The 17,282-nt window shown below is 40.6% G+C and overlaps 1 protein-coding gene across 6 annotated transcripts in view; it reads left to right on the forward strand.

Moving 5' to 3' along the window:
- The window catches only part of SEC11A (SEC11 homolog A, signal peptidase complex subunit), a 77,106-nt gene extending 62,582 nt beyond the window's left edge, over positions 1 to 14,524 (forward strand). For 3 of the 6 annotated variants that reach the window (XM_063716065.1, XM_054531230.2, XM_054531232.1), the window contains 3 exons: positions 4,483 to 4,602; positions 13,287 to 13,344; positions 14,001 to 14,524. In XM_063716065.1, the coding sequence (XP_063572135.1) occupies positions 4,483 to 4,602; positions 13,287 to 13,344; positions 14,001 to 14,051 (229 nt within the window). In that variant the 3' untranslated portion in view covers positions 14,052 to 14,524. 6 annotated transcript variants of the gene reach the window in all.
- The last annotated feature ends 2,758 nt before the right edge of the window (positions 14,525 to 17,282 follow it).

The raw sequence follows: 17,282 nt of genomic DNA on the forward strand, positions 1-17,282 counted from the left end.
CACTTGAGCCCAGGAGGTTGAGGCTGCAGTGAGCCGAGATCATGCCACTTTATTCTATCCTGGGCAACAGAGTGAGACTGTATCTCAAAAAAAGAAAAAAGAAAAGAAAAAGAAATTGAATGAGTCATAGACTTCAGTTTAAAACTGTTTCTGGGCAGATTCATAGACAGAGAATATATTAATTAGAAAATCCTTAAATTTTAAAATAATTTTATACAGAATTCTGATGATTTTAAATATGGTACTTGTAATCTGGGGTTTTTGGTGATTTATTTCAGACTCTTGAGATACCTTCAACTTGCAGGCCTGTGTAGATAACAGACCCTGTTAATATTCAGAAATTTTCAATTTTCTTTTTTCTTTTGGGGAGACTGAAATATCTGGTCGGGATTACCATTTGGGTTTTTTGTTTTCTGGTTTTTTTTTTTTTTGAGACGGAGTCTCGCTCTTTCGCCCAGGGTGGAGTGCATGGTGCGATTTTGGCTCACTGCAACCTCTGCCTCCCAGATTCAAGCAATTCTCCTGCCTCAGCCTCCCGAGTAGCTGGGACTACAGTCACCTGCCACCACGCCCAGCTAATTTTTGTATTTTTAGTAGAGGCAGGGTTTCACCATGTTGGCCAGACTGGTCTTGAACTCCTGACCTCAAATGATTCACCCACCTCTGCCTCCCAAAGTGCTGAGATTACAGGCATGAGCCACTGCACCCAGCCCCATTTGGTTTAATAGTATTAACATTATTCAAAATGTATGTATTTAGTAAGTTCATCCTATAGGAGGTATATTAGTCTGTTCTCATGCTGCTAATAAAGACATACCTGAGACTGGGGGTAATTTATAAAGGAAAGAGGTTTAATGGACTCACAGTTCCACATGGCTGGGGAGGCCTCACAATCAAAAGGCAAAGAAGAAGCAAATCCATGTCGTACATGTTGGCAGGCAAGAGATCATGTGCAGGGGATCTCCCATTTATAAAACCATCGAATCTCATGAGACTTATTCACTATCAAGAGAACAGCTTGGGAAAGACCTGCCCCCCATGACTCAATTACCTCCCACTGGGTACCTCCCATGACCCGTGGTAATTATGGGAACTACAGTTCAAGATGAGATTTGGGTAGGGACCACAGCCAAACCGTATCAGGAGATATTATAATTGGATGATATTGAACACTGGCATGTGATTAAGTATTTGGAAAGAGAAATTTTACCATTGGGTGACTTAATCCTTAGCTTTGCTTTTCCCATGCAGGTGGATACATTATTCTGTACCCATTTAGCTTTTGGGGTCTTATTTTTTCTCATCTGTAAAGTGGTTACTTCCTTCTTCCTAATTTCACAGTATTGTGATGGGTGAATTAAATTCTAAACTCTTTGATCTCCCTAGAAGTAGATAATATTAAATATTTGGTCCTTGTTCCAGCAAGGGAAAAATCCTATGTAAATATGCCTTCACTCAGTATTTTGAGCCTATGACTTGTGAAATGCTGGAGTAGGACTTAATAGGTCTAGTAAGATCAGGTGCGGTGGCTCACGCCTGTTATCCCAGCACTTTGGGAGGCCGAGGAGGGCGGATCACCTGAGGTCAGGAGTTCCAGACCAGCCTGACCAACATGGTGAAACCATGTCTCTACTAATAATACAAAAATTAACTGGGCATGGTGGTGCACGCCTTTAATCCCAGCTGCTCGGGAGGCTGAGGTTGCAGTGAGCCAAGATCGCGTCATTGCACTCCAGCCTGGGTGACAAGTGCGAAACTCCGTCTCAAAAAAAAAAAAAAAAAATAGGTCTAATAAGAGCCGGTTGCCACCAGAGAATATTTGTTTCACCACTAAGTAGATGAAGGATATCTACGCTTTTTCAAAAAAACTATAGTGATATCTCCTGATTACATCCCAGAAGGGGAAGTTGGGTGTGTTAGTATGTCTGTTTGTTTGTTTTGCCAGCAAATCAAGTCTTTGGGAATAGTCCAGATCTCTCTAGCACTCTTTCCTTTTTCTGGGGAGTTCCCCATTTCCTGGATTTTTATCTCCTCATATCTGATTTTCCTTTTCTGCATGTGTGGAGTTAATATTGTTTTCTGGGTTGAATTCAGTTTTCCTTCCTGCTGTTCCTGACTTTCACTCTTGCAATGAGCCCCTCCTAGCACCTGTCCTGTTTTACCCTTCAGAATTTTTCCTTTTTTCACTTACTGAATTGTTAGCTACAGATTATTTTTCTCTGTATATATTTGCATTTTTTCTAACTGGCATCTTATTTTTAATGTGACTGTTTGCACTTAACCATCTTTGGTGTTTGCAACACCTCCCAATTTAGTTTCCTCTGCAGATTTAACATCTAGTGAGCAGTTTCTGACTTAGAATCTAAGTGGATATTAGCCTGTAGAAACCTGAAGCTAATTTTCTTTATACTACAGTGGTCAATCCAAATGCACTTGAATTAATTTTCAGCTAGTCTTTATCAACTGTAAAATATACTTTGCTTTCAATTAAATTTTAAAATTACTAGAAACTTCATGGTTCTTTAGTAGAATTAAACTAATAATTTTCTGATCAAGCAATATGCTGTTCCTGGCTGGGCACAGTGGCTCACGCCTGTAATCCTTGCACTTTGGGAGGCCGAGGTGGGCTGATCATGAGGTCAGGAGTTCCAGACCAGCCTGGCCAACATGGTGAAACCCTGTCTGTACTAAAAATACAAAAAAATAGCTGGGTGTGGTGACGGGTGCTTGTAATCCTAGCTACTTGGGAGGCTGAGGCAGGAGAATCACTTGAACCCAGGAGGCGGAGGTTGCAGTGAGCCGAGATCACGCCATTGCACTCCAGCCTGGGTGACAGTGTGAGACTCTGTCTCAAAACAAAACAAAACAAAAAAACAAAATACTGTTCCTGTAAACCCTGGCATATCTGAAGAATTGAGGTATTTCTTCTTTGAAAGCTAACATTTTTTCCTAATATAAAAGTAATTCATGTTTGTTGGAGAAAAAAGAAGATAAAGGTAATCTAAAGAAAGCCATAGATAGCCACTGTTTATCCATTGGTCTGTTTATACATTGGTCTGTATTATTTTAAATCTTGTCTAATACCTTTTTTTTGCTTTTATTTTCTGAATTTGGGGAGTTTCTGACATGTACAGAAGAGTGAGGAACCCCCATGTATCTATCATCCCTGTCCCAGTGATGATTAATATATAGCCACTTCTGCTGCATCTCTACTCCCACCTCTTCTCCTTCCTGTGTTATTATTATTTGTTATTTAAGACAGTGTCTCACTCTGTCTCCAAGGCTAGAGTGCAGTGAGGCGATCACAGCTCACTGCAGCCTCAATCTCCCCGGGCTCAGGTGATCCTCTTACCTCAGTTGGGACCACAGGCGCACACCATCATGCTTGGCTAATTTTTTTGTATTTTTTGCTTTGCCATGTTGCCCAGGTTGGTCTTGAACTCCTGGGCTCAAGTGATCCACCCACCCACCTTGGCCTCTCAAAATGCTAGGATTACAGGAGTGAGCCACTGCTCTTGGCCAAACAATTATTTAATATCATCAAGTTTTTGATATTTGTTCAAATCCCCAATTGTGTCATAACTTTCTTAAACAATTTGTTTGAATCTGGATCCAGATAAAGTCCTCAGCTGCAATTAGTTGATGTGGCTTTATAGTCTCTTGTTTTTTTGTTTTTTTTTGTTTTGGGATGGAGTCTCGCTCTGTCGCCCAGGCTTGAGTGCAGTGGCGTGATCTCGGCTCACTGCAACCTCCGCCTCCCGAGTTCAAGTGATTCTTCTGCCTCAGCCTCCTGAGTAGCTGGGACTACAGGCGCCCACCACCACGCCCAGCTAATTTTTGTATTTTTAGTAAAGACAGGGTTTCGCCATGTTGGCCAGGCTGGTCTCGAACTCCTGACCTCAGGTAATCCGCCCACCTCGGCCTCCCAAAGTGCAAGGATTACAGGCGTGAGCCACTGTGCCTGGCTGTCTCTTGTTTAATCTGTAGGTTACTTCCCTAACTTTCTTTGTTCCTTGCAAGTCATTAGTTGGAGAAACTGGGTTATTCTGTAGTTTCCCATAGTCTGTATCTTGCCAATTATATCCTGTGAGATAGTTTATTGTGTTCCTTTGTTCTTTGTGTTTCCAGAAAATTGGTAGTGTGTATTTATTTTAATATAAAAATGAGATTGTACTGTACATGCTATTTTGTATTCTTTTCTTCACTTAATAAAATTTGTACAATCTTGTCATTCTTCTATACCATTATTTTAATGCTTACATAATATTTGAACTCCTTAATATTAGATCTTTAGTTTGTTTTTAGTCGTTTATAAACAACACAGCTATTAACATTCTTGTAGCTCCATAAATAATTATTTCGACACTAGAATGGTGATAAGATACCCCAGTGCCACAAACATTTTTGGTTAACAAGAACACATTTTGTGCTTTAAATGCCATGAAGGTATTTGATGACTTGGGTTTCCTTTACTCTTTTAAGGCAAAATGGGCATATCAAGTTTTTGACCAAAGGAGATAATAATGCGGTTGATGACCGAGGCCTCTATAAACAAGGACAACATTGGCTAGAGAAAAAAGATGTTGTGGGGAGAGCCAGGGGGTAAGTATAGAGGGGAGCATCTCAAACTTTTTATATCACTTGAAGTGTGGCCCTCTCAATCATATTATTTGATCATACACAGTTGAATATAGAGATTTGGTTCTGGTTCCACCAAATCACCCTTGTGTCCTTTGAAAATTTTGCTTCTTAAAAAGTGTCTAAAATTTCAGGTATACTACTCCAAAGGTGAGGAACTGGGTGGGATGCAATAAAAGAATGGAATACTAGTGATGAGATGGTGAATTGGATGTGACAATTTTAAAAAATATGTTCACTTATTTGGTTCACTCAAGAAATAGTGGGCACCTTCCATGTGCTCTTATGTCCATATTATGCTAGGCTCTGGGGGTCTACAGCACTATTAATCCTGCCTCATGAAAGTTACATTTTTTTTTTTTTCTTTTTTTTTGAGATGGAGTCTTGCTCTGTCACCCAGGCTGGAGTGCAATGGCGCGATCTCAGCTCACTGCAGCCTCCGCCTCCTGGGTTCAAGTGATTCTCCTGCCTCAGCCTCCCGAGTAGCTGGGATTACAGGCGCCCGCCACCATGCCTGGCTAATTTTTTTTTTTTTTTTTAGTAGAGATGGGGTTATATTTATATTTCTTAAGAAGTACTAAGTCAGTAACTCAAAGTGTACATCCAAATTAGTTTTATCATGTTAATTTAATCCATAATATTTCTAGTCTTGAAATTGATGAGGTCGAATGAAATTAAAAAGTTATATTAAGCCTGTTTGTTTCAGATTTTATCAGGAGAACAGTTCAGTGGAGGACAGGAATTGTAAGTTGTTGGTATTAAGGAAGTATGGCATTGTTGCTCCCTTAATGTTATTAATAGTATTAACAATAACTCACGTTTATTAGGGCTTATTGTGTACCAGAGACTCATTCTAAGTGCTTTACAAGTATTACCACATTTTAACCTCAGAACAACCCTAATATTCCCATTCTACAGATGAGGAAACATAATGAGTTAGGTTATGTATCTAAGATTATACTGATGATCGTAAGTGGCTGGCTGCATAGTCCACCTTAACCATCATACAAAAATTACTAGCGTAACATTTCTGAAATGGATAGTTGCTAATTCTCACTAGTTAGATGCCACATGGCACTTTTGCCACTGTCAGAACCTCTGCTCCTTTTGACCTAGAACAGACTGTATGGATACAGAGTTATTGCACCAGTAAGCAGGCCTGAGATACGCAGTTCCCATAGAGAAGGAAGTATGAGTTGCTAAGTGAAAGCTTCCTCAGTTACAGCACAAGAGATGCTCAGTTTGGGGCCAAAGAGATCAGATTAGAACAGGTATCATTGTGCTTTGCCTGCTGCAGAGCTGTGGTTGTTGTTGTTTTAATATGTCCCCACTTTAAGGAACTTTTCCTTTGATGGAGCTAAAAATACTTTTATAATCCAAATTAGGTCATCAGTGCTTCTGAGAAATACTAGTCCCCATCTTCCTCAGTTCCCAAGATGCTGCTAATGTGATCATTTAAACTCACCAATCTCTTTGAGTCTTCGTTTTTCCTCAAATTATAAATGTACAGATTCATGAAGAAACATAAGAAAATATCAATAATCAAAAAGCAAAGTCACTTCTTGTCTACTTTTTCTTGATCTCCATAAATATATACTATTAACTTTTTGGTTTGTGTTATATTAGCCCTTATGTGTAGAGATAAAAATATTAATGTGTACTTTTTTTCTGCCTTTTTTTTTTTTGGAGACAGAGTCTTGCTCTGTCACCCAGGCTAGAGTATGGGTGGCATGATCTCAGCTCACTGCAACCTCTGCCTCCTGGCCTTGAAAGATTCTTGTGCCCAGCCTCCTGAGTAGCTGGGATTACAGGTGTGTGTCACCACACCCAGCTAATTTTTTGTATTTTTAGTAGAGATGGGGTCTCGATATGTTGCCCAGGCTGGTCTCAAACTCCCAGCTTCAAGTGATCCACCTGTCTTGGCCTCTCAAAGTGCTGAGATTACAGGCATGAGCCACGGCACCCAGCCCTAGTATGTACATATTTATACAAACATAAACGCATTTTGTGTGTGAAAGGAGAATGGTCACACTATCTTATAACCCCTTTTTTACCCAAAAAATTACTAGCCTATTTACAAATCAATATATTTATCATCATATCATCATTTTCAAAGCTGTATGCTATTCCACTGTATGGAAAGACCATATACTGTATCCTATGGATAGACCATATAGATATTATTCAGTCAGTCCCCTGTTGTTAGGTGTTCTGATTGTTTCCAGCTTTTTTATTGTGAACAATGTTATGATAAATATCCTTGTTATGTATATCTCAGCATTTCTGCCCAGTCATTCTTCAGAGTAAATTCCTAGAAGTGGAATTACTGGGTGAAGCATACTCATATGTTAAGGCTTTTGACAAATTTTGCCAAGCCTGTTTCATTTATACTCCTGCTAGTACAACTGAGTGTTCCTTTATCTGGGTCTTCTTTTTTTTTTTTCTTTTTTTTTGAGGCAGAGTCTTGCTCTGTTGCCCAGGCTGGAGTGCAGTGGAGCAATCTCAGCTCGTTGCAACCTCCGCCTCTCAGGTTCAAATGATTCTCATGTCTCAGCCACCCATGTAGTTGGGATTACAGGTGTGTGCCACAACTTCTGGCTAATTTTTTATATTTTTAGTAGAGATGGGTTTTCGCCGTGTTGGCCAGGCTGGTCTGGAACCCCTGGCTTCAAGTGACCTGCCTACCTTGGTCTCCTAAAGTGCTGGGACCACAGGCGTGAGCCACCACACCTGGCCTGGGTCTTGATTCTTAAGTGTTTATTACAGCTCTGTCTGCTCACTCTGGCCCATTGGTTGGGTAAAAGATGCATCATCCTACGAAAGGTTAGGGGAGCTTTCACTCAAGTAACTTGTCTTCTGGACAATTTTTGAAAAAATTCTGGGCTGGGTGCGGTGGCTCACGCCTGCAATCCCAGCACTTTGGGAGGCTGAGGCGGGCGGATCACGAGGTCAGGAGATTGAGACCATCCTGGCTGACACAGTGAAACCCCGTCTCTACTAAACATACAAAAAAATTAGCTGGGCATGGTGGCGGGCGCCTGTAGTCCAAGTGACTCTGGAGGCTGAGGCGGGAGAATGGTGTGAACACGGGAGGCGGAGCTTGCAGTGAGCCGAGATCACGCCACTGCACTCCAGCCTGAGCGACAGAGCGGCACTCTGTCTTAAAAAAAAAAAAAGAAAAGAAAAAATTCCACACTATTTAATGCTATTTTTAAAATCCCAACATTGAAACTATAGACCATTTTGTAGCTTTTACTTAAAAAATATAATAGTCTAGTACTCTCAGCATTAAGGAAGTTTCTGTAGAAAAAAAAAACCTAAGACATGAACAGCAGGAGCACAGAATCTTAGCTATATAAATTTACTTTCCATTGATTGTACCTCTACTGAGCTTGACACATAATGGAACATAACACTTTCTTTTGTGGAAATTGTGTTTATAAAACACTAAACTGGTATTTCAAAGTCAGGCTGTACCCAAATCTTAAGAACAGAGCTTTTCCATAGGCAAGTCTGTTACTGTAGTACATATGTCTTCATGCTTTTTTTTTTCTTGAGACAGAGTCTCACTCTATCATCCAGGCTGGAGTGCAGTGGCAGAATCATGGCTCACTGCAACCTCCACCTCCCAGGCCCAAGCAATCCTCCCACCTCAGCCTTCTCGGTAGCTAGGATCACAGGTGCATGCCATCACACCTGGCTAATTTTTTAAATTTTTGTAGAGATTGGTTCTCTCTGTGTTGCCCAGGCTGGTCTTGAACTCCTGGGCTCAAGCAGTCCTCTGCCTTGGTCTCCCAAAGTCCTGGGGTTACAGGTGTGAGCCACTGTGCCTGGCTTCCTTTATGCTTTTTTTTTTTTTTTGAGATGGAGTTTTGCTCTTGTTGCCCAAGCTGGAGTGCAATGGTGCGATCTTGGCTCACTGCAACCTCTGCCTCCCAGGTTCAAGGGATTCTCCTGCCTCAGCTTCCTGAGTAGCTGGGATTACAGGTGCATGCTGCCACGCCCAGCTAATTTTTTGTATTTTTAGTAGAAACAGGGTTTCATCATGTTAGCCAGGCAGTCTCGAACTCCTGACATCAGGTGATCTGCCCGCCTCGGCCTCCCAAAGTTCTGGGATTACAGGTGTGAGCCACTGCACCCCACCTCACTTTATGCATTTAAAAAAAAATTTTTTTTTTTTTGAGACAGAGTTTCACTCTTGTTGCCCATGCAACAGCATGATCACTGCAACCCCCACCTCCCAGGTTCAAACAGTTCTCCTGCCTCAGCCTCCCAATTGGCTGGGATTACAGGCATGTGCCACCATGCCCACCTAATTTTTTGTATTTTTAGTAGAGATGGAGTTTCACCATGTTGGCCAGGCTGGTCTCTCTCTTTTTTTTTTTAACAGCTGCACACTAAAAAAATTTTATGTTGAGGCCTAAGGCTCTAAGTTAATATAATTTAAAAAGATGTTTATTGATATATAATTCACATATATTAGAATATAAAATTCACCATCTTAAAAAGTACAATTCAGTGGGTTTCAGTATATTCACAAGATTGTGCAACTGTCACCACTGTCTAATTCCAGAACATTTCTATCACCCCAAAAATAAAACTCAGTACTCATTAGCAGTCACTCCCCATCCTCTACTTCCTGTAGCCCCTGACAGCCACTAATCTGCTTTCTGTCTCTGTGCATTTCCCTATTCTGGACTTTTCATATAAGCAGAATCATACAATGCGTAGTCTTTTGTGTCCAGCTTCTTTCACCTAGCATAATGTTTTGAAGGCTTATTCATGTCGTAGCATGTAATAAAAACAATTTTAGAAAATGAAACTAATACTGAACCAATTAAGTATTAATAGAGGCGATTTCTTTCTAAACTCAGGAAGTTGAAAAATTCAAGAGCACCCATTAGTCAAGAAGGAACAGAAAGCAGCAGGTGAAAAGGGTGAAAGATTGGCAGAGGATCGGGGAACAGAAATGTTGAAAATGGAAAGAAGAATTAAAAATATATAAGGAAGGAGTAGAGTAATTGAGCTCTCTGTTAACTGAAATCAGTTTTATGGATAAGACTTTTTGAATGTACTTCTTACTTGAAACAAGTCATTCTAGAAACAGGATGATCCTTTTCTGGTCATCGCATATTCTCTTACTCTCTCATTTAGTTGCTGCTGGATTCCAGACTTCCCAGATATAGACCCCTTTTGATATTTGACGGAATTGTGCTGGGGTCTCTTCTTAATTTTTGTGGCATCTTTTCTTTACGGTTTGTTTGGCCTTTTGTCTAATGATCTCTGTGAGCATCAGGAGACAGTGCTTTCTTCTGAGGCTGCTTCCTCAGCAGTACCTTTGATCCCAAGAATTCCCAGGGAAATGTATTTAACTATATGAAATGCATTTTACCTTCTAGATATTAACTTGGCACAGGCTGGTGTTGGAGTTGGCTTTGTGGATGGCATTCATTTTACTTATTTTAAACCTCCTGCTTATTAGCAACTCTGCTTTAGCACATGAGTTTATCTGAGCAAAATAGGCAAAAAGTGCAAATGGTTTGAATTTAAGATGACTGATGATAGCAGCATTATACGCTTGATAATCAACTCTTTGCTTATCTCTGTCCATGGAGGGTAACAGTGGTACAGACAATTAAATCTTTTGTTTGACTTTGGACTGCCTCGTCATATTCTGGCATCCTTAGATCTTGCTTATATTACTCCTAAAGACCAAGTTGCTTTCATTTCACTTACAGTGGGCAAAGAAAAGCCAACCTTTAAAAAAAAGTTTCAAGTTGTGTGTGGTGGCTCACGCTTGTAATCTCAGCACTTTAAGAGGCCAAGATGGGAGAACAGCTTGAGCCCAGGAGTTTGAGACCAGCTTGAGCAATGTAGTGAGATGCTGTCTCTACAAAAAAATTTAAAAATTAGCCAGGCATGGTGTCATGCACTTGTAGTCCCAGCTACTTGGGAGGCTGAGTGGGAGGATTGCTTGAGCCCAGGAGTTCAAGGCTGTAGTGAGCTATGATCACACCACTGCATTCTAGCCTGGGTGCCAGAGTAAGACCATGTATCAAAAAAAAAAATTTTTTTTAATTCCATGGATTATTCACAAGCAGGCTATGTGGTTGCTGGGAGCTGAGGATTGTGGTTCTTTGGGCATAGATATCATTGCATGGAAGTAACAGAGTCTCTGTGTATTAGAATGGCTGCTTATTGATCATCAGATCAGAATTAGCAGCTTAATGTTTTAGTAGAAATCACAGATGCTTTTATAGCTCTTAATCTGTACTTTACTGTGAGGCATTTGCCTTTATGTTCTTAAACTAGGTGATTTACTTTCACTGAAAGCTATTGCTTTTATGGAAGTGTTAAAAATGAGACAAAAGAAAGAACAGTTACTGCATTAAAAAGGAAAAATTATATATATATAAAAAAATATATAAAATGTAGAAAACCTCTATCCATCCTTTTAGAGCTTAGCCGTGCCATTCTTTAACGACTGTTACTTTTCAGCTCTTGGAGACCCCAGGGGTTGAGATAAAAGCATGAACCCTAAGAAGGGATATTATTTGCCATCACACACCTATATGTGCATCTCACACTAAAATTGTGCTTCTTGAATTTTGATGTGCAGGAGCATTATTTGGGCCTCACCTTTCAGAAATTCCCTGGCTTAGTTGGTCTGGGAAAGATACAGGAATCTGCATTTTTATTTTTATTTATTTATTTATTTTATTTTATTTTTTTTTTGAGGCAGAGTCTCGCTCTGTCACCAGGCTGGCATGCAGTGGCACAATCTTGGCTCATTGCAACCTCCACCTCCCAGGTTCAGGCGATTCTGCTGCCACAACCTCCTGAGTAGCTGGGATTACAGGCATGCACCACCAGGCCCAGCTAATTTTTGTATTTTTAGTAGTGACAGGGTTTCACCACGTTGGTCAGGATGGTCTTGATCTCCTGACCTCATGATCCACCCGCCTCAGCCTCCCAAAGTGCTGGGATTACAGGCGTGAGCCACTGTGCCCAGCCGAGAATCTGCATATTTAACAAGCCATTAAGCAGTTGTGACAGAGGAGGTCTAGGCTTTAAGAAACACCAGTGTATGGAATGGGAGTTTGGGGATGGGGCAAGAGAGACAGGTCTCAGTGATCCTGCCAGAAGGGAGAGGACAGAGAGGGGTGAAGACAAGAGACAGGAAGTGAGGGGAGTTCTTAAAGGGAAGTGAAATATGTCAAAAACAAAATGTGTGTTCTTCAAGTTTGCCTGAGGCTTTGATGGTGTAGATATTATGTGGGAGGTAATTTCTGTTTGTTCTGTCTTTGGCATGGTGCAAAGATTATAGGTACCCTGAATAAAAGTATCTGGGCAATTTTAAAGTGTGCAAAGGTCAGCCTCCACTTCAGCTCAGCGTCCCTGTGACAGGCTCTAGCTTAGTACAATATTGCCAGTCTGCTCTGGAGTCCAGCGATAGGAGGATAAAGAAGAAAGTTTTACATTTGCTAGCCACCTCTTCCGCCCACATCGATGGTACCCTGCTAATTTTCTCTTTCTGCCCTGAATTCTTATGATGTCAAAGTAGTCTTTTGCATGGAGAGGAATTTAAGCCCTGGGAGAAAATAGGATTTCCCCAAGAGAGAGCAAAAAGAAGAGGCCCGGACATTCAGACATTCAATCAGGCAGGATGTACTGGATATCTCCTATGTGTAAGGCACTATGTTGACCTTGAGGATACAGGGGGAACAAGATAAGCATCATTGTTGCCCTTATAGAGCTTCTAGTTTGGTAGGGGAGACAGACATGTATAGAATCTGTTGTACAACTAATTATTTAAGTAAAAGTATGATAATTATTATAAAGACCTCAAAGGAAATGTATCAGGTGCGGTAAGATAATTTAACAGGTGGTTTTGCTTAGTTTGAGGGGAAAAACTTTAAGGGCATGAAGAATTAGAAAGAGCTAGTGAAAAGAAGGTGTAGCAGCCAAAGAGGTAGGTGAAGAAACAAATTTGTGGTACGTTAAGAAACCAAGAAGGAGGAATTTCCAGAGCATATTTGTGGTCATGAAAGTCAAATGCTGCCAAGATGGAAAGGAAGATGGGAGTTGAGACTGGTTTGCTACATATGGTGATGAAAACTGTTCTAGAAAAGTTTCAAGATTAATAGGACCAAACACAGCTTACAGGTGGTTAAAAAATGAGAAGGTGGTGAAATCCTAAGTACTATAATAAGCTCTTACACTCACTTTTTGGTCACTTAACATGAAGTACTTTGTAATATTCTGGCTGTGCTTGCTTTGTCTCCCCAACTAGATTGACAGCTTCCTGAAGGTTATGATGATAAACCTAGCCCCTAGCACTGTATCAACATGTAGCATTAGAGTCACCACCTGGAGATCTAAGACCTTAGCTCTATCTGGTGCTGGTTCTGCCACACAGAAACCGTGTAACTTGGGCATGATCATCTGTTTCCTCATCTCTAAAATGGTGATATTCCTAACTTTCCTATCACTTGGGGTTTTGAAAGGATCAAATAGGGCAGTATATAGAAATGGACTTTGTGAATTAAAAATTAGTATTCTATAGAAGATATTGATAATATTCAGTGAATGACAACAGCTGCTTTACATCGGAAATTCTGTGATAATCAGTTCTTTGTTTGTTTTAGATTTGTTCCTTATATTGGAATTGTGACGATCCTCATGAATGACTATCCTAAATTTAAGGTAAGAGTCTGTATTATTTGTTTTATTAAAAGTGTAATCTTTTGGACCAGGCGCGGTGGCTCACGCCTGTAGTCCCAGCACTCTGGGAGGCCAAGGTGAGTGGATCGCTTGAGCCCAGGAGTTCAAGACCAGCCTGGGCAACATAGCGAAACCCCGTCTCTATTTAAAAAAAAAAAAAAATTATTAGCCTGGGCGCAGTGGCTCACGCCTGTAATTCCAGCAGTTTGGGAGGCTGAGGCAGGCAGATCACTTGAGGTCAGGAGTTCGAGAACAGCCTGGTCAATATGGCAAAACCCCGTCTTTACTAAAAATACAAAAAAATTAGCCAGGAATGGTGGTACACACCTGTAATCCCAGCTACTGGGGAGGCTGAGGCACGAGAATTGCTTGAATATGAGAAGTGGAGGTTGTTGCTGCACTCCAGCCTGGGTGACAAAGTGAGACTCTGTCTCAAAAAAAAAAAAAAAGAAAATTATTTAAAGAAATGTGATCTTTTGCTTAGTATTGGAAACTTTTAAATGGATTACAGTTAAAAGATGAAAGAATAATTGGGTAGTTTAGCAATATATTCACAAAGACCAATTTATTAATTAACTCTTAGAACCCCTGAACTTTTCAACGCTTCTCTGACTTGTGGTTCTGTGTTTACTTTCTAGTATGCAGTGCTCTTTTTGCTGGGTTTATTCGTGCTGGTTCATCGTGAGTAAGAAGCCTGCCTTGCTGTTCCTGGGAAGATGCCATACTTTTCGTTACTGGATGTTTGGAGTAGATACTGGTCTGTGATTGGTGGAATGGAGAACACACGTGTTGGTGCTTCTTGGTAGCACTGGTTTGCATTAGTTTATGTTTCCACGCCAGAGTTTGTGTGGGCGGGCGCACGTGCACCACAGAGTGCACTTGAGGGGACTTTCAATCACAGGATTTCATAATTGTCATTGTCACACTTTCAAATTTTTGTACATCAGTGAATTTTTTATATTAAAAGGTTGAGCCAAAGCCCCCAGTGTTTGTATTTTGAAGCCAAGCTTCACTTCTAAAGTGCCTACAGAGACTTGTAAATGAAAATGCAGCTCTGCACGAGTTTGAAACCGTCATACCTCCTTCTAATAGGAATGGCATATACTGAGGTGGTCGTAAGTCTTAACTTTTAAAATTTAAATAAAAGACTTTGCACATTGAACCCCTTATCCCTGAATTGTGTTTGTCGGGAAAGCTTCTGAAATTTGCCTTCCTTGGCTGGTTCTTAGTACCCCTTGGGGGATATAAAGGCTTGGTGTGAACAGTCCTTCAGCTAAGAAGGTTGCTCTGATACTAACAACTAGTTTTTTTGTTTGTCTGTTTTGCATGTGTGTGTGTGTGTGTGTGTGTGTGTGTGTGTGTGTGTGAAGCAAAAGTAGCCACTGACAGTCATAGGAAATCTCTTAGTCGTAAAATTGATTCTTCCCATGACTCAGGTGTGTATAAACCCAGCTAGTGTTGCTGAGAGGTTCAGAAAATCTCACTTGGTTATAAAAAGTCATAACCCTTTCTACACTTGAGACATTCTCAGTCCTTTCTACACCAAGGCAGTGTGCATTAGCGTCTAGAGGCAGAGGAAAGGGCTGGAGGACAAGCATTCTGCTTGGTGTTTTTAAACTCTTATTTGTCTGAACCTGTTCTCTCAAGTGCCTGACTTTGCATTTCTCTAATGCAGACTTAAAGCAGGTAGTTTAAAGTAGTGAGTGCACAACCCAGTTGCATGTTTTCTTTTAATATCAAGGCAGTGAGGGAAATAGGGAGTATAGAGTAAACCAATATCTTTTGAGCACAAAATACTCTTAATTCTATCTGTTCTCTTGTTGTACTAATGTGAAATCTTAAAGTGAGTTTTCTGTGTTAGGCTGCTTGAACAGTTTCTATTATTTGTTCAACTGCAGTGGAAATCAGTCTATGCCGTAATGCTAATGGCATGAGAACAGGGACAATTACTCTTCTGAAGCCCTCCCCTGTGGAGAATAGTACCTTCCTAAACCCATTAACCAGGCTTTAGCCTTCCATCTTTGGATATGGGCTCTTAATATTCTCAACAGAGTATGAAACTTGGCAAATCACTGCTAACAAATGCTTTTTTGAACCTGTCTGTGAGGCTTATATAGTACTTATATTTTCTGATGAACCAGAAGCTGAACATTCCCTGTGTGGAATAGCAGGAAATTTCCATTTATTCCATTTTTCCCCCCTCATCACCTGTGGAAGATGCAGTTCACTGCTCAGCCTAATCAGTACACTGGTTTTTGTACCAGCCTTTCTAGGACTACTCTAGGGGAGAAGCAGTGTGCTTTGCTGGCCAAGGTTGGGATCCTAGGGTTCTCTGTGATCCTAGCTTGCCTGAATGTAAACATCCTTGTACTTGTGTCTTCATCTACTCCAGATTTCTCCTCATAAATGTATTGGGAGGAAAACATTAATAATTTTTTCCCTTGCATATTTTCGCAACCAGTTTTATATAAATATTATTTTTCCTCCTTTGCTGGATGCTGTGGTTGCAAGCAACAACTAAGTTTCTCTGAAAAGGTAATCAAATCATTTAATAATATTTGAATCACTCCATTAGCCAAAAATAAAAAGATTACTTGTGGGGAGGGGTATTATATTCCCAATTTTTATCTTGTCTAGTTTAGTGCTAAACATAAGACTTAAAATGGGAGATTTTATTAGCAAATATATCCTAACAGCTCTTTGCAAATGTAAGAAATGCCAGAGAGGTTTTATTTGCTAATTGAATGGTGTGATAAGCTCTTTGAGATTTGGCAGGGCAAGTGGAGAATTGGGAGGGCTCAGCCATTGTGAGTGAAAGGAATTGAAGAAGAGTATGAAAACTGATCAAACTTCAAATGAGAAATTGATAATGGAATTATCTCTTCGGCTGTTACTTGTCTGCTCTTATACCTCCGGCTAATCAGTCTTTTTAAATTATTTCCAATGTCTGTCCTCAGTTCTAGTTCCATGTCTCCCTTTCCTCTGGACACTTCCACTTGATTGTCCCATCTTTAAACTCAAGTTCCTGAAAACTTCCCCTCCAAATTTCATGTTTTCTGTGAAGGAATATTCACCTAGATTTGTCATTTCCTTACCATATCTAGCCATGTACTAAGTCCTCCATTTACCCTATCATTCCATTCTCATTGCCATCACCTGAATCCAGAAATACTTACTCAGTGGCTCCCTGTTGCTTGTGTACTGGTCCCCCTGCAGTGTGCCAGTCTGTGCCTATTTTGGATAATTACCACCTGTTATTAATACTTAGTTTTAGCCTGACTTTTACTTTCAGAAATGCTTCTTGTTTGGACCATAAATTTTGTGTTCATACTACCCTTTCCCTACATTGAATTCAAACTTTGAATTCCACCAACAGTAAGCATCCTTATGAGCGCAAACATCCTTGTACTTATGTCTTCATCTATCCAATCCCTCCTCCTTATACACTTGTTGGGAGGAAGACATTAATACTTTACGCACTCAGGCTGGGCGTGGTGGGTCACGCCTGTAATCCCAGCACTTTGGGAGGCCGAGGTGGGTGGATCACTTGAGGTCAGGAGATTGAGACCAGCCTGGCCAACATGGTGAAACCCTGTCTCTACTAAAAATACAAAAATTAGCTGGCCCTGATGGCGTGTGCCTGTAATCCCAGCTACTTGGGAGGTAGAGGCAGGGGAATGGCTTGAACCTGGAAGGCAGAGGTTGCAGATTGTGCCACTGCACTCCACCCTGGGTGACAGAGTGAGACTCTATCTCAGAAAAAAAAAAAAAATTTTCATTCACAACCAGTTGTGTAAAAGTATTATTTTTCCTCCTTTGCTGAGTGTTTCCACTTACTTGTATTATGTCATCTTATTTCTGTTTATCTGAGTCTTACCATCTTCACAAGTTCTGTTGTCACTCAGCATTTGCACCCTCAC

The sequence above is a fragment of the Pongo abelii genome, chromosome 16, assembly GCF_028885655.2.
Source record: "Pongo abelii isolate AG06213 chromosome 16, NHGRI_mPonAbe1-v2.0_pri, whole genome shotgun sequence".
In the NCBI taxonomy this organism is placed as follows: Eukaryota; Metazoa; Chordata; class Mammalia; order Primates; family Hominidae; genus Pongo; species Pongo abelii.